Raw genomic sequence first — 26,196 nt, 5'->3', positions numbered from 1 at the left:
CTCTGCAAATTCACACAACAGCAATCAGGTCTGATTCAGTCACGATGATGTCCCTGAGTATAGTTTTACATTTAAAGTTGAGTACATGCAAAGAGGGTAAGTCCAGTCGCAAACACGGCAATAATAGCAGCTCACACTGCATTCTGGGAAAAACTGGAAACAAAAGTTAATAATAAAAGTAGGTGATGTTCAAATCTAAACCACTGAGCGATAATTGTATTTGTTTTCATTCAGATGTTTAGATTCATTTTGATTAGCGCCTTTGAACCTTTTGTTATGTTATTAAATTTAAAGTTTATATTTGAACGTTATTTACAAACGATATCATATTACAGTGTCCATATATTGTTCCTGCAGGTGGTGATAAGTATCGTACATGGTTTTATAATGTAGCTTGGCTCACATGGAAAGATTTTAAAACATCATTGGAAAGGGATTAAGGGGGTTATTCTAGTTTAATCGGTCCCACGCGTTCGCACAGGGTTGCGCAGACCATCGGAACCAGACAAATTTGGCCCCTTTCGATCAAACCAGAATTAGGCCCTTTTTTGTGGCTACAGCAGTTAGCACTGTGTAAATGTTAAAATAAATATATACTATATGGGTCTCACTTCCGATGACTTAGGTACCAATCCATCAGTTGCTTGCCATGTGATCTTTCCTGACTGGAGGGAAAATAGGAAGTAAAAAAGTGACTTGCAAAAAAAAAAATATCCAAAAGTAAGAGGTGACTGTAGTGTTACTGTAATGTTAGTATGTTTTAGACTATGTTTTTAGGTACTTGTTTCCTAGAACGGCCACACCGATGTTGATCAGGTCGGTCGCATCGATCGCATCGCATGCGACCAAATCGCATGCGATGCGACCGACGCGATGGTCCCGATTTTTACATTGATTGAAATGTGAATAGGGTCCCTGGGACCCTATTTTACATTGGATTCAATGTAAAAGTCTCCCCAGACCCCAATTTTAACCCCCTCAACGGCACCCCACGATTGACGCCAACCCGAAGCGTGGCAAGCGTAGCGAGCCCGCGAGGGGTGGCGGTACGCGTCCTCCGACCTTTTCATACCCCTACTATCCACGTCGGCGTGGAGTTGAGAATATAAAGTGTGGAGCGCCACCGAGCCCGAAGCGTGGCGAGCGCAGCGAGCCCCGCGCGGGGACGCGTATAACTTCACAGGTATACGCGTCCCCTCGCGGGGCTCGCTACGCTCGCCACGCTTCGGGCTCAGTGGCTCGCTGCGCTCGCCACACTTTATATTCTCAACTCCACGCCGACGTGGATAGTAGGGGTATGAAAAGGTCGGAGGACGCGTACCGCCGCCCCTCGCGGGCTCGCTACGCTTGCCACGCTTCGGTTTGGCGTCAATCGTGGGGTGACGTAACATTGAACCCTATGGCAAAATTGGGAGCATCGCGTCGATCGCGTCGCGTGCCATGTTAATGCACCTGACCGACGCGATGCCGGCAAAATGGACCTGATTTCAAAGGAAATCGGGTCCATCGGGGGTAATCGTGTACCTTAAGTTAAGTTACACGATTACCCCCGATTGTGGCCGTTCTAGGAAACAAGTACCTGTTTTTTTAATGTTTTGGGTGAAATGTAATAGGATGAGAGATTCAGAAAGTGAGAGATTTGGGAAGAAATCTCCAGGGTTTTTTAAAGCGGCAATCATTTACACTTCAAAATCAAATTGGTTTTCTAGTGTAAATGATTGCCGCTTTAAAAAAACAACTGGAGATGTCTTACCAAATCTCTCACTTTCTGAATCTCTCATCCTATTATATTTCCCACTGTATGTTTTCTTTTGTGATTCATAGGCCTAATATGAAATAGGGTAACACAAATCAGAGGGGGGTGCTGTGAAGTTATCAAAATTAGAGGCGCAAAACAAGCTGCATGTACTGATACGGTTGTCACACCCGTAAGTAGAGTGAAAAGGCAAAAAAAGGGTGTACACCGCGCTACAGTATTAAAACCAATTTTTACGCAATATCAATGAATATAAGGTGCCAATGGAATTCAGTTAAAAGATAATTGTATTTAATAGTATTGACAATATAAATGAATGCATACAAATTTAAAACAACCGAGAATTTTCGCTAAAAAGTAAAACACAAAAAATGGTAAGGTGCTGCTAGATTAGATGTCTGAGAGGGAATTGCGAATGTTGTGCCAGTTCATACAGTACCGTGTTGGCCTCTGTAGGGAGATATCACCCGTTCCTATGATGCCTTTGTTTTGTATCCCATGCTGGATCCAAATGGAAATGTGACACACACACACCTTGATAAAGCCACTATATGAGTGAAATGCATTGGGGGAGAGGGACCTTGCTACTGCACCTTGCCACAAGCACCTCTAAAGTATTTCTGGAGACCGGACCAGCCTTTGGTACTAACTTTCTGAATATTCCACTTTGCCACGGCTCCCCCAGAGGAGTAGCTGGCCCACTGACATTCACCTTGCCATTTCTGGGGAGTGCATTTGGTACTTGTTTCCTAGCACGGTGCCCCCAATTTTGATCGAAGTGCATCTTATCGCATCGCATGCAAAATAGCGGCATGCGATGCATGCAATGCGATTCGGTTTTTAATTGTACAAGGACCCTGATGGGTGCTTACAATGTTAAATGCACCCCCATTGTCAACGCCACCCCCACTATCAACGCCAACCCGAATCGTGGCAAGCGCAGCGAGCCCCCGAGGGGCGGCGGTACGCGTCCTCCAACCTTTTTATACCCCCATTATCCACGTCGGAGTGGAGTTGATTTTAGATAGTGCGGCGAGCGTAGCGAGCCACCGAACCTGAATCGTGACGAGTGCAGCGACCCCGCGAGGTGACACAGATTACTTTACATGTATTCCGCATCCGCTCAACAAGCTTCGGGCTCGGTGGCTCGCTGCGCTCGCCACACTATCTAAAATCAACTCCACGCCAACGTGGATAGTGGGGGTATGAAAAGGTCGGAGGACGCGTACCGCCGCCGCTCGCCACGCTTCGGGTTGGTGTTGATAGTGGGGGTGGCGTTGACAATGGGGGTGCATTTAATATTGTAAGCACCATTTGCTGGCATGCGATGCTATGCGATATTTCATTGTACAAGCACTCCTGGTAATTTAACGGGAAGATCGCATTGCATACAACTAAATATGGTATGCGATGGTATGCGATGGGCGCCGTGCTAGGAAACAAGTACCGTGCATTCCCCCAAGTGAAAAGACTCCACGTAAGGAAGGTTTACCAAGCAAGTGGACCCCCACATTTTCATTTGGATCCAGCATGGGATACAAAATGTAATTTATATTGTCAATACTATTAAATACAATAATCTTTTAACTGAATTCAATTGGCACCTTATATTCATTAATATTGCGTAAATAATTGGTTTTAAGACTGTAGCGCGGTGTACACCCTTCTTTTGCTTTTTAACACAAATCAGACAATGTTTATATATCAAAAATTAGAGCTGATAGGCAAAAATGAATGTTATATTGGAAATCAGCACACCAAATAAACCAAATATACCAAATATACCAAAATCAACTAAAACATCCTTGGCACCAAAACACGTGTTGGGTTGCGTTATCGGATAGTGGTCCTGATTCTGCCGCTAATGCTGAAGTGAACAGCGATTTCCACACTTATGCGCTGGAGCGTGCATGTGCGAGCACTGATACTGCAATCACAGACAATCACAGTTTCAGACCTGGTGCAGCGGAGCAGTCTGCTGCGCCTGGAAGCATGGCTGGCCTTTGCAGCTAGTCTGCGCAGCCAGAGGCAGCTGGTACTGTACGAGAACTTCACTGTGTACCGAAGCTTTTGCACTTTAGTAATGTGTCCGCAAAATCTTGCGGGCACAACGCGGGGAGGGACCCGGCGTGCGGGGCAGTCTTGATCTGTCCTGGGCGGCCCCCCACAGCCTAGCGCCAGCAGATGCAGTTTTGCAAACTTTTGCAAAATTGCAACTGAGTCTGAGTTACACCCTGTGTGTGCCCAGCTCTATGTTTGCGGTTTGCTTTTCACATAAATGTGTATATTAGAAGTCACCTACATTTTATATATTAGCTTGGGTCATTTATCTACAGTTCCTTTGTGTTGTTTTTATCTAGCTGTCCTCCCGTGCTGCACATCACCAGCTCACATGGAACGTCTGGCCAACTGCTCCAGTCCTGTTTTCCCCTCATTCCAGAACTGTAGCTATTTTCAGGTTTGTACAATTAAGGCTGTTTATGGAAATGAGAAGGATGGAGTGGAAGATTGCTGGGTTTACATTTCTCATGGGTCATTGTCTCATGGATTTTTTTTAACGAAAACAAGCTGTATAGTGTTATGGAACTGAGGAAAAGAACAAGTATTCTTCATTTCTGGCTGTGGTTCCCTATATCTAGTCTAGTTATTATCTGTAATATCCCCCAAATTATGGCATTGATATTTTTATATATTCCCAATTTTTGCAGTTTCCCCAAACTCTGCACTTTCAGCGGCATTCAGAGTGTATAGCAAACTCGACTCTTTTTTTTATTTTATTGCGAATGTGTTTCTTTTGCTCCGGCAACTCTTTATTTTACACCGGTGGGTCCCTGTGCCAGGGGGCCTGGTTCGGGGTTTGGCGCGCCTGGTACCGGGTTAGGGAAATGCTAGGTGTGGGTGAGCTAACAGGTGCTAGCTTTGGGCATCTCTTTTTTCTGATATAACATCCTAGTCGCAACGTGATGGGATTAGGGCACACAAAGAGACCATGAGCCCGATTCAGATCACATGGGCGAAAATCCCTGCGGCCAGCGTTTAGTTGAGCTGCCGTCCCACTAGAGGGGAATACAGCCTTGCAAACCGATGTGCACGCTGTGCATATGCATGTGTATGGCTACACATCCATTCGCAGCCGTGTCAATATGTCCAAAACCCTTCGTAACAGGCTCACATCTAATGATTTTTACACTGGCTGCAACTCATCGCGGACGCGGCTTAGCCCTGAGCGGTGCGATGGATAAAGGCATATCAGACCTGGAGCTGATGTCGCAAACACTGCTCTAAAATGCTTAGGCACACCTATATGGGCGTTCCCACGGGTACGCGTGCGAAACGATGTGTGCCGGCACGGGGGAACGATGTTTTGCATCTGCGCATGCACAGACGCATTTCTGCGAATGTACAGATGCAGGGTGCGAGTGGGGACGGTGAACTACATTTTTCGCTGTCCCACTCGCACCTAGCAGTGCGGGCATGGGGCAGCGGGGGTGTACAGCCCATGGCAATGCCCAGCATTTCATGGGCGTTCCCATGAAAACGCTGGCAGTTCCCAGTGAAATCCGGCGATGGGGTGAGCAGCTGACGTCAGCGGATGTCAGCTGCCCGCCTGCTTCCCGCACAGGGCGCGTGCAGATCAGAGACACCATAGAGGTGTCTCTGATCTGCATGCGCTGGAGAAATCATTCGATGGTCGCAGGTGTTTTTAAAGGTGATTTTTTTTTAAAACAAATTTTTAAAAGTGGCCTAGGACACAAACACAAACTTACAGGTATTTATTTACTTGATGAAAACACTTGCGCTTACAGTCATTTTTTCAATGTTATTTTGGGCAGTATTCAATGTGATTATTCTCCGTGCATGGCGAGCGTTTTTTTTCGCTCGCCGTGTTTTTGCGGAGATTCTCCATGTTTGGAGATTCTCCATGACGGCACTTTATACACTATTCAATGTGACTGATACTCGCCGCCCCTCGCGGCGAGTATCAGCCAATCCGGCGTATGAGGTGACACCGCAGGGAGCCCGAGGACGGTGGCAGGCAGGGAGATGGAAATCTCCCTGCCTGCCCCAGAACGTATGTGGGGGGGAGGTGGGCTCCCCAGAGCCAGGCAGCACAGGGGGCCGGGTATTCACTGCACCCGATCGTGCATATGTAATGATCGGGTGCAATGAATGTATGAATATCTAATGAGCGGCTCGGCTCCCAGCCCCCTGCTGGCTGCTCTGTGTAAAAAATATATATATATATATATATATATATATATATTTTTAAATTAAATATATATTCATGTGCTATAAGCACATGAATAAAAATAGCATGCCCCTTCACAGATTAAAATTCCTGATTTTTTTACACCAAAATTAAAACAAAAAAACTTTTATTGTAAAAGTTCACATTCCACTTCTCCATGAAAAGATGGAGAATTGCTACACGGAGAGACACGGCGAAAATCACTTAGAAAGACGGCGAGAAGTGCACGTTGAATAGGGTTGCTCGCTTTTTGAGAGCAAAAGTCTCCGTCCAAAGCAAGAAAAGCACAAACTCGCCATAAAACACGGAGAATTTTTCTCATTGAATACTGCCCTTAGACAAAAATCAGACATTTAACACCTTTTAAGAGCTAAGTGGTTTTTGCCACTAATATACTCTATACTGTTTATCCCGGTGTTCATTTATTTATTTTTTTAGGGTACAGACTGATTTTCCCGTTTTCTCCACGCTTAACGCAGCTAATATATAAAATGACAGCGCAATCTTATTTTTACAATTGAGATGTCCAGTAATTGAGAACACAAGTAGCATCAGCCCTGCCGATTCGAACGATCACACATGCGATTGGTACACAGTGTGCATGCGCGGGGTCCCTCTGCGAACAAAGCCAGCAATGGATTGACAGGTGGCACCCTGGCTTTTTTTGGCCGACACTCCGTCATTTTCTGTGAGTGTCCCGGAAGAAGGCAGACACCATCTAAGCCAGGGGTAGCCAACTCCTCGAGAACTACCAACAGTTCACGTTTTCCCTGTCTCCTCACAGAATCACAAGTGAAGTAATTAGCTCCACCTGTGGATCTTTTAGAATGTGTTAGTCAGTAATGAGTGCACCTGTGTACCTGGGAGGTGCTTACCTGATCTCAGGGCTTCGAAGCAGAACATTAATTCAAGCCGTGATAAACAGATTTTATTGTGGTATATATAGGGTGACCAACTCATCCCTTTAATCCAGGACACATATTTATTACACAGGTTCTGTGGCTGGCTTTCACCTGGTTTTAAACTGCCACACCTCAAGACTCCATTTCACCTGGTTTTAAACTGCCACAGAACCTGTGTAATTAATATGTGTCCCGGATTAAAGGGATGAGTTGGTCACTCTAGTTATATATGAGGATAAGCAATGCTGGCAAGCCACCAACATAGACACCTGCAATATTATCCACATCATTTCATTTTTGATCATACTTTTAATGGTGCAGTACAGTAATACAGTAACCTCTTTTATCTATTATTTTCTGTAGAGCCCTCCTCCATTGCAGTATTCCTTTCCTATGGAGTCTTTCCGTCCAATCCGGCCAGCTAGTGATCCATATGACTACAATTTGGAGACTGATATTCAGTTTATGAATGAGCTGCCATGTTCTCCCCTACTGGAAATGGTGAAGCTGGATGATGAAGATCAAATACAGAAATCACCTTTACAATATCAGAATGAAACAGTGACACTTTCCCTAGAGAATGATGACTGTTGCACTGGTCAGACTCGTCAGCTGGTGTCTGTATATCAGAGCCCCAACCCCTATGACTTAGGATTCAACCAGTCAGTTGTTTGCCATGTGCCTCAAGCTGCAAACAATCAGACTATAGTAAGTAACATGTTTCCTCCTGTCATCTGTAACGGCCTGAAAATATCTGAACGTTAAAAAAAAAAAAAATCAAACTTTTTTAAATGTAGATAAAAGTATTTGTTTCAGGTTTATGTTGATGACACACACACACACACACACACACACACACACACACACACACACACACACACATATATATATATGTGCAGGGAAGGAATAAGACCTTGGCGACTAATCGTTGTGAGAAGTAATAAATAGTATAAAAATATAAAAATTTATTGTGACAATATAAGACAAATATACAAAACGACCAGAGGGGGGGGGGGGGGGGGGACTGCTATGAAATCAAACTTAAAATGTTAGGGAGTCAAGGATACATAAAAACATATATAAAAGAAGTTTTTATATATAAAAAAGGGGGAATGAGATATAAAAAGTACAAAATACAATGGATAAAAAGTAGAATAGTAATAGCAGCAAATTCAATAAAGAACGCTTATCTTTTTGAGAAGGTAGGAGGTCAGATACCCGACGCGTTTCGTCTATGTGACTTCTTCAAGGGGTCACATAGACGAAACGCGTCGGGTATCTGACCTCCTACCTTCTCAAAAAGATAAGCGTTCTTTATTGAATTTGCTGCTATTACTATTCTACTTTTTATCCATTGTATTTTGTACTTTTTATATCTCATTCCCCCTTTTTTATATATAAAAACTTCTTTTATATATGTTTTTATGTATCCTTGACTCCCTAACATTTTAAGTTTGATTTCATAGCAGTCCCCCCCCCCCCCCCCCCCCCCTCTGGTCGTTTTGTATATTTGTCTTATATTGTCACAATAAATTTTTATATTTTGATATTTTTATACTATTTATTACGGTACTTGTTTCCTAGAACGGCCACAATCGTGAGTGATCGTGGCTCTTAATTAAGGGACACGATCCTCACGATGTGGCCGATTTTTTACAATTTTTTCACTTTGATTGACAGAAATCGGGTCAATCGGTCGGTCGCGACCAATTAAAATCGGCCGCGATGCGACCGACCGATTGACCCGATTTTTCCATAGACTTCAATGTTAAAAAATCTTTTAACATTGAAATCGGTCGGTCTTGTGCCATTATAATGGCACAAGATGAGATGGACTTGATTAAGTCCATCTCACATAGGGAAAAATGATAAAAAAGGTGAAATGGGCCAATATGACCCATTTCACATTTTTTATGTGCCCGCCATGACCCCACGATAGACGTGAACCCGAAGCGTGGCGAGCGCAGCGAGCCCGCGAGGGGCGGCGGTGCGCGTCCTCCGACCTTTTCATTCCCCTACTATCCACTAGGGCGTGGAGTGAGAATATAATAGTGTGGCGAGCGCAGCGAGCCACCGAGCCCGAAGCGTGGCGAGCGCAGCGAGCCCCGCGAGGGGACGCGTATACCTGTGAAGTTAGACGCGTCCCCTCGCGGGGCTCGCTGCGCTCGCCACGCTTCGGGCACGGTGGCTCGCTGCGCTCGCCACACTATTATATTCTCACTCCACGCCCTAGTGGATAGTAGGGGAATGAAAAGGTCGGAGGACGCGCACCGCCGCCCCTCGCGGGCTCGCTGCGCTCGCCACGCTTCGGGTTCACGTCTATCGTGGGGTCTAGCACACTTATTAACATTTGGGGGGGCAATTTAAACAAATCTGGTGGAAAAAAAAAAAAATCGGGTGAAAAATCGGTCGATCGGATCGGTCGCATCGTATGCGACCAAATCGCATGCGATGCGATCGATCCGATTTTTTATCTTACGACCACAACGATCTAAATCGTTGTGGCCGTTCTAGGAAACAAGTACCTTTATTACTTCTCACAACGATTAGTCGCCAAGGTCTTATTCCTTCCCTGCACATTTTTCTATAAGTATTATACCGGTACTTATACCAGTTACTTTAAGACGGGCTGACACCCTATATCAATAAGGGAATATTGTTGTTTTTTGTATATATTTATTAAAGCATAAAGTGGCGCCACTCATCCAAGGATAACATATATATATATATATATATATATATATATATATATACGCTGCTCAAAAAAATAAAGGGAACACTTAAACAACACAATGTAACCAAGTCGATCATACTTCTGTGAAATCAAACTGTCCACTTAGGAAGCAACACTGATTGACAATCAATTTCACATGCTGTTGTGCAAATGGAATAGACAACAGGTGGAAATTATAGGCAATTAGCAAGACACCCCCAATAAAGGAGTTGTTCTGCAGGTGGTGACCACAGACCACTTCTCAGCTCCTATGCTTTCTGGCTGATGTTTTGGTCACTTTTAAAAGCTGGCGGTGCTTTCACTCTAGTGGTAGCATGAGACGGAGTCTACAACCCACACAAGTGGCTCATCAATGCGACCTGTGGCAAGAAGGTTTGCTGTGTCTGTCAGTGTAGTGTCCAGAGCATGGAGGCGCTACCAGAATACAGGCCAGTACATCAGGAGACGTGGAGGAGGCCGTAGGAGGGCCCGACGTCCACATGTGGGGGTTGTGCTTACAGCCCAACACCATGCAGGACGTTTGGCATTTGTCAGAGAACACCAAAATTGGCAAATTCACCACTGGTGCCCTGTGCTATTCACAGATGAAAGCAGGTTCACACTGAGCACATGTGACAGACGTGACAGAGTCTGGAGACGCCAAGAAAAACGTTCTGCTGCCTGCAACATCCTCCAGCATGACCAGTTTGTCAGTGGGTCAGTAATGGTGTGGGGAGGCATTTCTTTGGGGGCCACACAGCCCTCCATGTGCTCGCCAGAGGTAGCCTGACTGCCATTAGGTACCGAGATGAGATCCTCAGACCCCTTGTGAGACCATATGCTGGTGCGGTTGGCCCTGGGTTCCTCCTAATGCAAGACAATGCTAGACCTCATGTGGCTGGAGTGTCAGCAGTTCCTGCAAGACGAAGGTATTGATGCTATGGACTGGCCCACCCGTTTCCCAGACCTGAATCCAAATAAGCACATCTGGGACATCATGTCTCGCTCCATCCTCCAATGCCACGTTGCACCACAGACTGTCCAGGAGTTGGCGGATGCTTTAGTCCAGGTCTGGGAGAAGATCCCTCAGGAGACCATCCGCCACCTTATCAGGAGCATGCCCAGGCGTTGTAGGGAGGTCATACAGGCAGGTGGAGGCCACACACACACTACTGAGCCTCATTTTGACTTGTTTTAGGGACATTACATCAAAGTTGGATCAGCCTGTAATGTGTTTTTCCACTTTAATTTTGAGTCTGACTCCAAATCCAGACCTCCATGGGTTAATAAATTTGATTTCCATTGATAATTTTTGTGTGATTTTGTCAGCACATTCAACTATGTAAAGAAAAATAATAATATGTTAGTGTTCCCTTTATTTTTTTGAGCAGTGTATATACATATATATATATATATATATATATATATATATATGTGTAAAGAAAAGGAGTTTCAGAGAGCGCTTCAGAATATAAGACAATTTAAAATAATTGATATTTAATAAAATATACAGATATATAAAAAACCTGTAATCAGGTAATATACAGATACATGTGATGAACAATGAATACAGCTCTTATTAGTTGTTCAGTTCATATGATGACAGGGCCCAACGCATTTCGTCATAATCATGACTTCATCAGGGGCGAGAAATGTAATCGGATATCACTGTAGATCACAATAATAAATGATCATATTACAAAAACATTTGAACAGGAGGATGGAAATACAATGAGTATGAAGGATGTGAGAACAGAATCGGAGATGGAGGAGGAGAACAAAGACCAAAATGGATACATCACCATTAGTACACTAATGGTGATGTATCCATTTTGGTCTTTGTTCTCCTCCATCTCCGATTCTGTTCTCACATCCTTCATACTCATTGTATTTCCATCCTCCTGTTCAAATGTTTTTGTAATATGATCATTTATTATTGTGATCTACAGTGATATCCGATTTCATTTCTCGCCCCTGATGAAGTCGTGATTATGACGAAATGCGTTGGGCCCTGTCATCATATGAACTGAACAACTAATAAGAGCTGTATTCATTGTTCATCACATGTATCTGTATATTACCTGATTACAGGTTTTTTATATATCTGTATATTTTATTAAATATCAATTATTTTAAATTGTCTTATATTCTGAAGCGCTCTCTGAAACTCCTTTTCTTTACATACCTATCTTTTGGGTCCTGTCTAACAGAGGACCCCTCAGAGGAGCTGCTCGTACACTCTGAGCGCAGGAAGGGGATCCCCCCCATTGCTTAATATATATATATATATATATAGTTATATATATATATATATATATATATATATATACATATGAAAGAGAGTATGATACAGCGCTCGGGTTTTTCTGAATTTATTACAATATTAAAACATGATTATGAACAATACATTGCATGTGAGAATTCTCAAAGATAATAAAAATGAAAAAACTGGTAAAAAATATTTTTAAAAAGGGTTTGCCGCTAGCATTCAATATTGGAGCCAAATGGGTATTGAGTGTCCTGAGTCAGCACCAGGGTGTATAATTACCATACGTGGTGGATGACCTTGTTGGAAATGGATGTTCAAAGTCCCGGAGATTTCCCAGTGGTGGATTCCTGTACCTCTCACAATGGAGGTGGTGGTGTGGCAGTCCTTAAGGTACGGCTCGTACCAAGTGGAAATGGCTGCGGGTTCCAGGGGATCCAAAGTGATATGAAGCAAAACTGGTCCGGGTATGGTGTCCTCTGCAATTGCAAGGAGTAAAGTGGAGCTGTATTGGAGCTGGATGGCTGTCTAATGGAATGCTGGAGCAAGGGTATGGGCTCAACGCGTTTCAGCGTGTTCACACGCCTTCATCAGGAGCTGGAATGGTTTGTTACTGCCAGGGTTCTCCCTTTTATTCCCTGGGATTGATTAGGGAACTGAACCCAGGTGTGAAAGGGCTTCATGGGAAATCCCATGAAAACACATAATAAATGAAAAAACATTAAAAAACCATAATGAATTTAATATGAATGCACAGAAGGATTTGTTTCTAAATGGTTATAAACAGTGTAAATGGCATAAAAACACGTTAATGTCAAAACATAAAAGAATAAAGTTTTGCAATAGTGAGGTCACGTGACCTCCGTGAGTCACGTGATCCGGAAATGCAAATACATAGTCCAAAGACAAAGCACGGGATCACAGGATCTATGGTGGGGAGGTTGAACAAATGCATATGTGCATGTAGTATAACTTAGCCTGATCTTCAGGCTGAGCGCTGAATGTTTAAAATCACTCTATTCACTGTAACGGAGTGTTAGTTTTAACACTCCGTGTGGGCGGATGTGACGTAGCGCCCTGAGTGTGTTTGGGCGGAAGTGACGGAAATCTGCCGTTCAGTGCATTAAGGTGTCTAAAGGGGCGGAGGTGACGTGGCGCCAATGCTTGTACTGGCGGAAGTAATAATAGTCCGCCGTTTGGGGACATGTGTGTATCTCAGAGAGGCGGACGTGACGTGACGCCCGGGTTCCGATGTGGCGGAAATGGTCATGGTCCGCCTTTCAATGTTGTGATACTGGAAACATGACATTTGGAGTCCCATCGTATATAATGACCTGTCTGGAGGGCGGAACTAGGAGTCCAACATTACATATGGTTGGCAAATAGGATGTGTGGATCAGTATTCCCGTGCTTTGTATTCAGTATAAACATATTCAATATTCATATTTCTTGTTCCATATGATGGATCTCGACATAGAGGGAGGATTTGTTATACATAAGTAAAAAAATAAATAAATAAATAAATAAAAGGAAATAGAATTATAAAGATCTAGATCATATATAAATATACTGGCATCTCAATTTCCAAAGAGGATGTTGGAAAGAGATATATTAGAGGTACAATAACATTGAAATATAAAGTACAGTTCTATAAATGGTATAGAGATTTATTAATATGCACAATTATTATAAAAAATATTTATGAAAAAATAATAATAATAATATGACGGAATATGAGTAAATGTAAAGAAATTGAACTCAATTTATTGTATCTTGGATTGTATCAAAGATACTAACAGATAATACACATATCTTGCTGAGGGAGGGTAACAAGGGCTAAGGAGGGAGTGGGTGGTATTAAGGTCCATACATTGTAAGGAGGGTGTTGTTATTCCTAATACATATTTACAAGTTGGTATATCAGGAAGGAGGGAGGTTGTGTTAGACAGAAGATGCCAGGAGAAAGACATCATAGAACGCTATTAAGCTCTAACGCCTCATTCAGTCCTTCCGGATGGAGGCAATTCAATTTAAAAGTCCAAAAGACTTCTTGTCGGCAGAGTGTTTTGTATCTGTCACCTCCTCTTAGAGAATGAGGGATATGTTCAAGACCTATTATTTGAATGTCTTTAGGATCTTTTTCGTGTGAATGCAGGAAATGTCTAGAGTATGTTTCGGCGGTGTTCGAGAAAACGTACTTTTAGAGGGCGCGTAGTGCGTCCCACGTATCTCAAACCATAACTACAGGTTAAAAGGTAGATTACATAACTGGTATCACAGTTAATGAAGTTTTTAATCATTATTTGTTCACCTTCTGCATTAACACTTGTGGTCTTTTTTGTGGTGTATTGGCACATGGTGCATCGATTTTTTCCACATTTGTGAAAACCCGGAGGTCTTTGTGGGAGCCAGGAACTAGCATTCGAAATATTGGTAGATTCTTCGATTTTTTTCAAGTGGCTAGGAGCCAGATAAGATTTGAGGGACCGGTTCTTTTTGTATATAACTACAGGTTTGTTTGGTATCAAGTCTTTAAGTATTTTGTCCTGTCTGAGGATGTTGTAATTTTTATTGATAATCCGTTTAATTTGTACATGTGCATTATTATATTTACATATGAAGGCCATCTCATATTCTTTATTGTTTATTTTTTTGGCGTTCTGTTTTAACAACACTTCCCTATCCATGGTTTGTACTTCTCTTAGGGCTTTTTGTAGGAGGGGGTCTGGGTATCCTCTGGATCTGAAAGAGGAAATCATGTCTGAGGCTTGAAGATTAAAGGTCTCTAGAGAGGAGCAGTTGTGGCGTATTCTCATAAGTTGTCCCTTCGGTATATTAACTTTCCAGGACTGGTGGTGTGAGCTATTAAAGTGTAGGTATGACTGTGTGTCAACTGTTTTGGTGAAGTTCGCTGTGGTGATTTTGGAATCTACTATGTGTAGGGAGATATCTAAAAAATCAATGTGAGTGGGATCAAAATTGGAAGTGAATGATAAGTTGAAAGAATTGTGATTAAGTGTGGTGACAAATTGTTGTGCCGTGAAGTGATCACCATCCCAAATAAAAAATAGATCATCAATGTAACGACCATAGAACACCAGATTCGCACCGAAGCCGCCGCCCCACACATGGGTGTCTTCAAATTCACCCATGTATAGGTTGGCATAGCTGGGCGCGAACCTAGTGCCCATGGCCGTCCCCATCACCTGGAGATAATGAGTGTTGGAAAACAAAAAATTGTTGTGGGTGAGAATGAAGAATATAGACGAGATAATAAAAGATTGTTGTTCCTGTGTCAGGTCACTGTCTCTGTTTAATTTGTTGGTGAGATGTTTGATACCCAAATTATGTGGTATATTCGTGTATAAAGATTTGACATCAAGTGTCATGAAGGCATATGTCTCCTTCCAAGTGATGCCCTCAATTTTCTGAAGGAAATGAGTTGTGTCCTTCAAATGTGACCTGAGCCCAGGAACAAGAGGTTGTAAATGAAAATCCACATAATGTGATAGATTAGTGGTGAGTGAACCAATCCCAGAAATAATAGGGCGACCAGGGGGTGAGGTGAGTGATTTGTGAATTTTAGGAAGGTGATAATAGGTGGGCGTGATGGGGTGGGGGTAAACAAAAATTGCCATGTTTCTTTGGAAATTATGTTCTTGGTTAGAGCGTCATCAATTAAGTACTTAAATTCAACCAAGAATGAAGGGGTGGGATCAGATTTAAGTGTTTTGTAAAAAGTACAATCATTAAGTTGGTTATAGGCTTCTCGTAGATACTCCTCTCTGTCCTGGACAACCAGACCCCCCCCCCTTTGTCTGCCTCCTTGATTTTTATAGATGTGTCTTTTGTCAATAATTTTAATGCTCTTTTTTCTGCTCTAGATAGGTTAGAAGTTCTGCTATGTTTCTGTTTACATAGTTCTCTCAAGTCTTCAAGAGTAACCTTGTAGAATGTTTCTACAATGGCACTCTTTGCTGATATTGGAAAAAATTCCGATTTTCGTTTGAAGGCCTCAGATGTAGTATCATAGATCTTTTTATATTGAGGTGAAATTTGTTCACTTTCCATTGCAAGTTCCTGTAAGGCTATTAAAGCTGGATCATCTGATGGGTCTAGTACAATAGGATAGCCGGGGTCTGTTTGTTCTGTGATACTTTTGTTGGCGAAATATCTCTTTAGCTCCACAAACAATTCAAAAATGTTTGGGTCATCTGAGGGTACCTATTTTAAGCCTTTAGCTAGTAAAGACAATTCATTTGTGTCAAGTGTTCTAGATGAAATATTGAACACATTTTTATGACTATTATTGGTCGGGTTATCTTTTATATTGTCTAATTTATTAGTTAATTCGTTCTGGTGGTTTTTCTTTGAGTGTATCCCTCCTCTAGAGCCTCTTGGCTTTTTTCCCTTTGTCTTTTTGGGGTTCCTACATATTGCAGGGGGTGTGGGTTTTCCCAATGATTGGGGCGGGGACGGTCCATCTGAAAATCCCGTTGGGGTGATCTATTGCGCCCCCTTCTATTATAATGCTGTCTATCTTTGGGTCTCGCTCCTTCTCCTCTGAGATGGTGACTATCACGGGGAGCTATGTAGTCTCTTTGTTGGTATTCTTGTCTATTTTGAAAAAACACCTTATTATCCCTTGAAAAATTTCTCCTGGGTTCTTGTGTCCTGTTATTATTGCTATATTGGTGTCTAGACCTGGATCTTGGACGTCTGATGTCAGTTCTGGTTTTATTGATGGTTTTATATGTTCGAACTGCATCATTCTGATAATCGTTCAAATCCCTCCTAAATTTTTTTTGTTTTGTTTCTAAAAGTCCTCTCTCATATTTCTCTATACGTTCATTTATCAACATATCTTTTTCTTTATAATCTTTGCGGCTGGAGAGCACCTCCAGTTTGGTTTTTATTGTCTCTATTTCCTTTTCTAATTGGTTAGTTCTCATAGTTCTATATTTAATAATTAGTTTCAACTTTTTGGTTGGAACAATCATCTAGAAGTTTGTCCCAGTCTTTCTGGAAGTCTGAGTCTTCCTGAAAGATGGATGGTTTTATGAGTCTTAGACCTCGTGGTATCATCTTTTTATCTACATAGTGTTGTAGATTCACACTGTCTAGCCAATTCTTTGATTCCTCCCGAAGGAGATCTTCTAATCGGTATAAATCCCGAAACATATCAGGTTCATTGGTTATATTTGTAGTTTCTCTACTACCATTATCTTCCCATTGGGAAAAATACAAAAATTCTATGGTCGTTACATTGATGATCTATTTTTTATTAGGGATGGTGATCACTTCACGGCACAACAATTTGTCACCACACTTAATCACAATTCTTTCAACTTATCATTCACTTCCCATTTTGATCCCACTCACATTGATTTTTTAGATATCTCCCTACACATAGTAGATTCCAAAATCACCACAGCGAACTTCACCAAAACAGTCGACACACAGTCATACCTACACTTTAATAGCTCACACCACCAGTCCTGGAAAGTTAATATACCAAAGGGACAACTTATGAGAATACGCCGCAACTGCTCCTCTCTAGAGACCTTTAATCTTCAAGCCTCAGACATGATTTCTTCTTTCAGATCCAGAGGATACCCAGACCCCCTCCTACAAAAAGCCCTAAGAGAAGTACAAACCATGGATAGGGAAGTGTTGTTAAAACAGAACGCCAAAAAAATAAACAATAAAGAATATGAGATGGCCTTCATATGTAAATATAATAATGCACATGTACAAATTAAACGGATTATCAATAAAAATTAAAACATCCTCAGACAGGACAAAATACTTAAAGACTTGATACCAAACAAACCTGTAGTTATATACAAAAAGAACCAGTCCCTCAAATCTTATCTGGCTTCTAGCCACTTGAAAAAAATCGAAGAGTCTACCAATATTTCGAATGCTAGTTCCTGGCTCCCACAAAGACCTCCGGGTTTTCACAAATGTGGAAAAAATCGATGCACCATGTGCCAATACACCACAGAAAAGACCACAAATGTTAATGCAGAAGGTGAACAAATAATGATTAAAAACTTCATTAACTGTGATACCAGTTATGTAATCTACCTTTTAACCTGTAGTTGTGGTTTGAGATACGTGGGACGCACTACGCGCCCTCTAAAAGTACGTTTTCTCGAACACCGCCGAAACATACTGAAGGGACTTATCTGTCACAGTGTCTCTAGACATTTCCTGCATTCACATGAAAAAGATCCTAAAGACATTCAAATAATAGGTCTTGAACATATCCCTCATTCTCTAAGAGGAGGTGACAGATACAAAACACTCTGCCGACAAGAAGTCTTTTGGACTTTTAAATTGAATTGCCTCCATCCGGAAGGACTGAATGAGGCGTTAGAGCTTAATAGCGTTCTATGATGTCTTTCTCCTAGCATCTTCTGTCTAACACAACCTCCCTCCTTCCTGATATACCACCTTGTAAATATGTATTAGGAATAACAACACCCTCCTTACAATGTATGGACCTTAATACCACCCACTCCCAGGGGCGGATTTAGGGATGAGGGCGCCCCTAGGCACAACAATAATGTTTACTAAGTAGGACAGTTTATAGGGGCAGTATCTGCATGTCCTATACATTTACACTCTATTTAAGATGGAATATAGTACAGTACAGTGGATATTTTGCAGTTATTGGTACATTTTGGGCTGACAGTACTATCACAGGCATCCAAGTGCCGCCCCCAAACATGTGCCGCCCCTAGGCCGGTGCCTCACGTGCCTAATGGGAAATTCGGCTCTGCCCACTCCCTCCTTAGCCCTTGTTACCCTCCCTCAGCAAGATATGTGTATTATCTGTTAGTATCTTTGATACAATCCAAGATACAATAAATTGAGTTCAATTTCTTTACATTTCCTCATATTCCGTCATATTATTATTATTATTATTATTTTTTCATAAATATTTTTTATAATAATTGTGCATATTAATAAATCTCTATACCATTTATAGAACTGTACTTTATATTTCAATGTTATTGTACCTCTAATATATCTCTTTCCAACATCCTCTTTGGAAATTGAGATGCCAGTATATTTATATATGATCTAGATCTTTATAATTCTATTTCCTTTTCTTTATTTATTTATTTATTTATTTACTTACTTATGTATAACAAATCCTCCCTCTATGTCGAGATCCATCATATGGAACAAGAAATATGAATATTGAATATGTTTATACTGAATACAAAGCACGGGAATACTGATCCACACATCCTATTTGCCAACCATATGTAATGTTGGACTCCTAGTTCCGCCCTCCAGACAGGTCATTATATACGATGGGACTCCAAATGTCATGTTTCCAGTATCACAACATTGAAAGGCGGACCATGACCATTTCCGCCACATCGGAACCCGGGCGTCACGTCCGCCTCTCTGAGATACACACATGTCCCCAAACAGCGGACTATTATTACTTCCGCCAGTACAAGCATTGGGCGCCACGTCACCTCCGCCCCTTTAGACACCTTAATGCACTGAACGGCAGATTTCCGTCACTTCCGCCCAAACACACTCAGGGCGCTACGTCACTTCCGCCCACACGGAGTGTTGAAACTAACACTCCGTTACAGTGAATAGAGTGATTTTAAACATTCAGTGCTCAGCCTGAAGATCAGGCTAAGTTATACTACATGCACATATGCATTTGTTCAACCTCCCCACCATAGATCCTGTGATCCCGTGCTTTGTCTTTGGACTATGTATTTGCATTTCCGGATCACGTGACTCACGGAGGTCACGTGACCTCACTATTGCAAAACTTTATTCTTTTATGTTTTGACATTAACGTGTTTTTATGCCATTTACACTGTTTATAACCATTTAGAAACAAATCCTTCTGTGCATTCATATTAAATTCATTATGGTTTTTTAATGTTTTTTCATTTATTATGTGTTTTCATGGGATTTCCCATGAAGCCCTTTCACACCTGGGTTCAGTTCCCTAATCAATCCCAGGGAATAAAAGGGAGAACCCTGGCAGTAACAAACCATTCCAGCTCCTGATGAAGGCGTGTGAACACTCTGAAACGCGTTGAGCCCATACCCTTGCTCCAGCATTCCATTGGACAGCCATCCAGCTCCAATACAGCTCCACTTTACTCCTTGCAATTGCAGAGGACACCATACCCGGACCAGTTTTGCTTCATATCACTTTGGATCCCCTGGAACCCGCAGCCATTTCCACTTGTTACCAGCCGTACCTTAAGGACTGCCACACCACCACCTCCATTGTGAGAGGTACAGGAATCCACCACTGGGAAATCTCCGGGACTTTGAACATCCATTTCCAACAAGGTCATCCACCACGTATGGTAATTATACACCCTGGTGCTGACTCAGGACACTCAATACCCATTTGGCTCCAATATTGAATGCTAGCGGCAAACCCTTTTTAAAAATATTTTTTACCAGTTTTTTCATTTTTATTATCTTTGAGAATTCTCACATGCAATGTATTGTTCATAATCATGTTTTAATATTGTAATAAATTCAGAAAAACCCGAGCGCTGTATCATACTCTCTTTCACGTACTCTGTATCTTTTGGGAGCCTTATACCCTCCCGATACAGCAGCTATAGTTACATTGGTGGTTACTCTTTTCTTTCATATATATATTTATATATAGTATAGTTATATATATAGTTATAATCTCTGCCTCATATTCTACGGTAATGGAGATATTTTCGCAAACTGTAGGTTGGCATGAATACAGAAGACTTGGCAGAATCCAGAGGAGTGTCAGAAGTGAACCAGCATCCTGGTAAATAGAAGTGTTTGTGAATGACACAGGAATCTGTGGCCTTTTGGATGTGGATAACTTTGTGTACTAAAATATCTGGTGCTGCAATTCAGTTGCATGTGCATTTGTGCCTGTTACCACTCTGCACATACACACATGCATGCAGACATACATACAGTACAGACATGTCTCTATTCCACTTTTTTAATGGAAGGTCCTATGCATCATTTGGAGTTTACACTGTCGCTGAAATAGGTATGGCTAGAATGGTTAATTTGGTTGTAGCCCTCAGGTTTGGGCATGGACATATTCGCCAAGCTCCTGCAGATCTCTCCCCAGTGGCCCTACTGATGCATGCCTATTATTATTATTATTATTATTATTATAATTTTATTTATAAGGCGCCACAAGTGTATGGCAGCACCGTACAAAGGAACAGTACAGGGAGACAAAACTTGGCATAACATTGAATAAATAACAAAAATACAGTACAAATAAAGAGCACCACAGTTCAATACACATTACAGCTTAAATGTAAGTAGTGAGGACCCAATCAACATACAACTAGAGGCTTGAGGCCAATGATGGAGATGAGTATGCAGACGAAGATGGTCACTGAGTGTTGGAGTAAAGGAGAGCTGTGAGTGAAATGTGAAGAGAAGTGGGCTTTGACAACAGGAGGGAAGAGGGCCCTGCTCGGAGGAGCTTACAATCTAGTAGGAGGGGGAGACAGACAGATTACAAGAGGTACAAGTGGGTGGTGGTTAGATAGCAGGATGTAAACAGGCAAGGGGTCGGAGAACCATCTGGTTTATGCAGTGGAAGGGTACGCTTTGATGAATAGGTGAGTTTTCAGGGCCCGTTTGAAGCTTTGCAAGGTCGGGGAGAGTCTAATGGAGCGAGGGAGTGCGTTCCACTGAAGGGGTGCAGCACGGGCAAAGTCCTGTACTCTAGCATGGGAAGCAGTGATCAGGGTGGAGGAGAGACGACAGTCGTCAGCCGACCATAGAGGGCGGGAGGGTGTATGAATGGAGATGAGGTTAGAGATATATTGAGCAATGGAATTAGAGATGGCCCTGTATGTGAGTGTGAGGTGTTTGAAGAGGATTCTGTAGGGGAATGGAAGCCAGTGCAGATTTTGTTGAAGGGGAGTAGCAGAGTTAGAGCGGCGGGAGAGGAAGATAAGCCTGGCTGCAGCGTTGAGGACAGATTGGAGAGGAGCTAGTTGGGATTGAGCGAGGCCAGTGAGAAGAGCATTACAGTAGTCAAGCCGTGAGATGACTAATGAGTGGATGATCAGCTTAGTTGCACTCTGTGAGAGAAAGGGCCTGATGCGAGCAATGTTGCGTAACTGGAACCTGCAAGAATGGGCCAGGGCTTGGATGTGGGGTGCAAAGGAGAGGGAGGAGTCAAGAGTGACACCCAGGCAGCGGAGTTGGGGAACAGGGGAGATGATGGTGTTGTTAACAGTGAAAGAGATATTAGTAGGGGGCATAGCTCTGGGTGGGGGAAAGATAATAAGTTCGGTTTTGTCCATATTCAGCTTCAGAAATCGCTCAGACATCCAGGTGGAGATGGCAGAGAGGCAGTTGGAAACTTGAGAGAAAACAGTGGGGGACAGATCAGGAGAGGAGAGGTAGATTTGGGTGTCATCAGCATAGAGGTGATATTGGAAGCCAAAGGAGTTAATGAGTGCACCCAGAGAGGAGGTGTACAGGGAGAACAGAATGCGGCCAAGGACGGAACCCTGAGGGACCCCGACAGGAAGGATAGAAGGTGGTGCTAGGTCTGTGGGCCTGATTCAGACTTGATCACAAATGCACAATCGTTCTCAAATGGACAAAACCAAGCTGCACTGCAGGTGGGGCAGATGTAACCTGTGCAGAGAGATTTACATTTGGGTGAGTAAATACTGGCTGCTTTATTTTTACACTGCAATTTTTACGTTGCTATTTTGGCTTACAATTTTTACTATCTAGTCAAAATTGTATAAAAAGTTAGTAAAAATCTGCCAGTGTTTTCCCTGCTTGCGATACTGATGTGCGACCCCATGAGGTCATTATCGCATGGATAAATAAACTGCGCAGACAAGGCAAATTTGACCATGTCACTTGTAGTGTATTTGACCATGGGCTAAAATAGCTTAGTCAAAATCTCAAGTGAAGATAGTCAAGATTGTCATGGGTCTGGACTCTGGGGGGGGTTCAAGAGAAATCGCATAGTCAAAATTGGGCATAGACAAAATTGCACTGTGTGTACACATCTTTAGATTTCGGTTTGAACACACCCCACCCTAATCTACCTCTCTCTGCTCATGTTACGTCTGCCCCACCTGCAGTGCAGCATGGTTTTCTCCATTTCAGAAAGATTTTGCATTTGCGATCAAAGGCCTTATTCTAGTTCACTCTTTCTGACAAAATCCTTCTTAGATGGACAAAACCATGTGCACTGCAGGGGGGCAGATGTTACTTCTGCAGAGAGAATTACATTTGGGTGGGGTTTTACTTCAAAGTACATTGCAGTGTAAAAATAAAGCAGCCAGTATTTACCCTGCACAGAAACAAAATAACCCACCCAAATCTAATTCTCTCTGCACAAGTTACATCTGCCCCCCTGCAGTGCACATGGGCCCTTATTCTGATCGGTGCGGCCGGATCCGAATATGCGGCCAGCACCGTGCGTCCTAAACCCCGCCTTCCATACGGTTCGCCAACTCCGTCCGTACGCGGTAAGAAGCCGTCCGAACGGACCGCACGTGTATTTCTCATGAATACACCTCCTCCATCTCAGGGAACCTCCCCCATCATTCGATAATCGCCGACCATCGAATGCAGGACCGAGTGGCCAGGCAGCTCCCGCAACCTCAGACCACACGGGCATTTCTCCGTGCAAAAGCAGGGATCTGGGCGGGCAGCTGACATCCGGCAATGTCATATGTCCGCCCCCTACACGTGCGTCATGGCCGCATTACCATACGTACGCCCAGCGTTTGCATGGGAACGCCCATGAAACGCGGGGTGTAAACATATGGTAATGAGCCCAAACAGCCCTTCACACCCCTCTCCACCCCCTGCTCGTAGTGTACACATTTCATGCGGAATGTTGCCGTGCGTCCGCCTCGCACATGCGCAGAGACGCCTCTGCACATGCGCAGACACAAAACATCGGCGGCGCGAACGCACGCGGATATTACCGCACCAACCAGAATAAGGGCCATGGTTTTGTCCATCTAAGAAGGATTTTGTAAGAAAGCATGAACTAGAATAAGGCCCCAAGTCTGAATAAGGCCCTGAATCTGGAGTCAAAGTGATACTTGTAGCTATCTCTGTCCCTGCTTTCCAACAATAAGAAACGCAAATAGAAGTTTTCATTACCGCATTGCAATTTGGATTATAATTATCACACCCTCAACCGCATTAAAGATATGGTTAGTTCTAAATATGCCCCAGTGGGACGTACAGTACAGTATCATTATCACTGCGCTGCGTACAGAACACATTGAGATTGCTTGACTCTTATTACATACCACTTATGCAGTCCCCATGTACAACAATTAAATTCAAGAACCAAATGACCTCTATTTTCTTGATGCCACCTTTGTGCTATATATTTATTTGCTTTGATATGTAGTTGGTGTTAAATATTTAATATTCCTAATTGTGGTTACTGGTGGTTCAGTAAAACATTTCCATACATTCGTCTCTAAAATGTACATTGTGCCTGCATGGGGCGATTCCACTGAATGGCTCCAGTATCCCATCAGCCCTAGGGTGCTATTAGGAGATATGGTAATTCCACTATACCATTGCAAAAGGATAAAAAGCAGAACTGCCGTTTCCCCTTTTAGCATTGGGAAATCATTATGACCAAAGTACTTACAAGAGAAGCCGTTTTCTGGGAACACAGTCTACTGCATTGGGGAAGAGTCAGGGGGTACATTTACTAAGATGGGATGTTGCCCATAGCAACCAATCAGATTCTATCTATTATCTTCTAAAAGGTGCTAAATAGATAAGTCACAGATAGAGCAGCTCTAAATGGAGCTGCTCATTGGCGATAGAATCGGCACTCGCCGCTGTGCGCCAGAATGGGGAGGGAATCTGCTCCCCGCTGCCGTGCTGACTGGGACTCACAAGCATGTGAGATGCGCATCCCCATCAGATGAAGCTCTTGTCCCCAGCCTGCACCAGCCCAGGAGATCTGGTGATTCTTCTGGCTGGCTGACCGGCGCTCCATCTGTATAGGCAACATTCCATCTTCTCTAGAAGGCCCATATTAGTCATTAATAAACGGTCATTAGGTCAACCCTATTAAGGTCGATATGCATTGTGTCGACCACTGAAGGTCGACACATGAAATAGGTTGACATGGCTAAGGTTGACAGGGTTCGAAGGTCAGCACAAGCCAAGGTTGACATGGCAAGGTCGACAGTCAAAGGGTCGATGATTTTTTTTCACAATTTTTTTTGAGCCGGCATGTGCCGTCAGGTGGTATTTCATGCCCTACCATCCACTAGGGCGTGGTGGGTGAATAGAATAGTGTGCCGAGCGTAGCGAGGCACCGTTCCTGAAGCATGGCGAGCCATGCGAGGGGATGCGGTTCACTTTCACGGTGTCCATGTCGACTATGCATACATTGGGGGGGGGGATTAGAAAAAACTCATGTCGACCTTGCCATTGTCGACCTAATGCTTGTGTCGACCTTCCAACCCCGTCAACCTTAGCCATGTCAACCTAATTCATGTGTCGACCTAAGGCAGGGCTGGGCAACACCGGCCCTCCAGATGTTAGTGAACTACACATCCCAAGATGCTTTGCATTAGTTTTGCTATGTGGCCATGCTGAAACTGATGCAAGGCATGCTGGGATGTGTAGTTTATAAACATCTGGAGGGCCGGTGTTGCCCTGACCTAAGGCTTGTCGGGTCTGACGTGATTTGCTAGAACCGCAGTACGATCACAGTTCTAGATGAACATCGCGATCACCGTTTCCAGAGCAGACAGATAACACTAGTTCTATGTTCCTGTTTCCCTGCAGATCTCTGTCACCTGGTAGATGCAATGTGCAGACAGCAGCAGCAATTGGCAGTGGAAGAAGGACTAGGGGAGTAACATGACGTTGTACTGTGCAAAGTTGGAATTCATTAGAATTGCCTTTAAGGGACGCTCTGTTTGTTTTTATCTTTGTTCAGGTATTATTAGAAATTAACTGTACAACATATTTTTCCATTATAGTCAGGGCTATTTTTCAGTAGGCTCCAGCAGGAACTGAGGCCCTTATTCTAGTTCACTCTTTCTGACAAAATATTTCTTAGATGGACAAAACCATGTGCACTGCAGGTGAGGCAGGTGTTACTTGTGCAGAGATAATTAGATTTGGGTGGGGTTTTACACCTGCCTCACCTGCAGGGCACATGGTTTTGTCCATCTAAGAAATATTTTGTCAGAAAGAGTGAACTAGAATAAGGGCCTCAGTTCCTGCTGGAGCCTGCTGAAAAATAGCCCTGATTATAGTAGTTCT

At 43.0% G+C, this 26,196-nt stretch overlaps 1 protein-coding gene across 1 annotated transcript in view; it reads left to right on the top strand.

Moving 5' to 3' along the window:
- The window catches only part of HSF5 (heat shock transcription factor 5), a 32,536-nt gene extending 6,607 nt beyond the window's left edge, over nucleotides 1-25,929 (top strand). Inside the window, exons 3-6 of the mRNA XM_083172035.1 lie at nucleotides 4,117-4,214; nucleotides 7,271-7,615; nucleotides 20,635-20,698; nucleotides 25,714-25,929. Of these exons, the coding sequence (XP_083028161.1) occupies nucleotides 4,117-4,214; nucleotides 7,271-7,615; nucleotides 20,635-20,698; nucleotides 25,714-25,787 (581 nt within the window). The 3' untranslated portion in view covers nucleotides 25,788-25,929. The remainder of the gene's footprint in view (nucleotides 1-4,116; nucleotides 4,215-7,270; nucleotides 7,616-20,634; nucleotides 20,699-25,713) is intronic.
- Nucleotides 25,930-26,196: the final 267 nt, after the last annotated feature.

Source organism: Crinia signifera, chromosome 2 (assembly GCF_055691185.1).
Source record: "Crinia signifera chromosome 2, ASM5569118v1, whole genome shotgun sequence".
Classification (NCBI taxonomy): Eukaryota; Metazoa; Chordata; class Amphibia; order Anura; family Myobatrachidae; genus Crinia; species Crinia signifera.
Note: the sequence above shows the minus strand (reverse complement) of the source record. Positions and strands in the feature narration are given on the sequence as shown.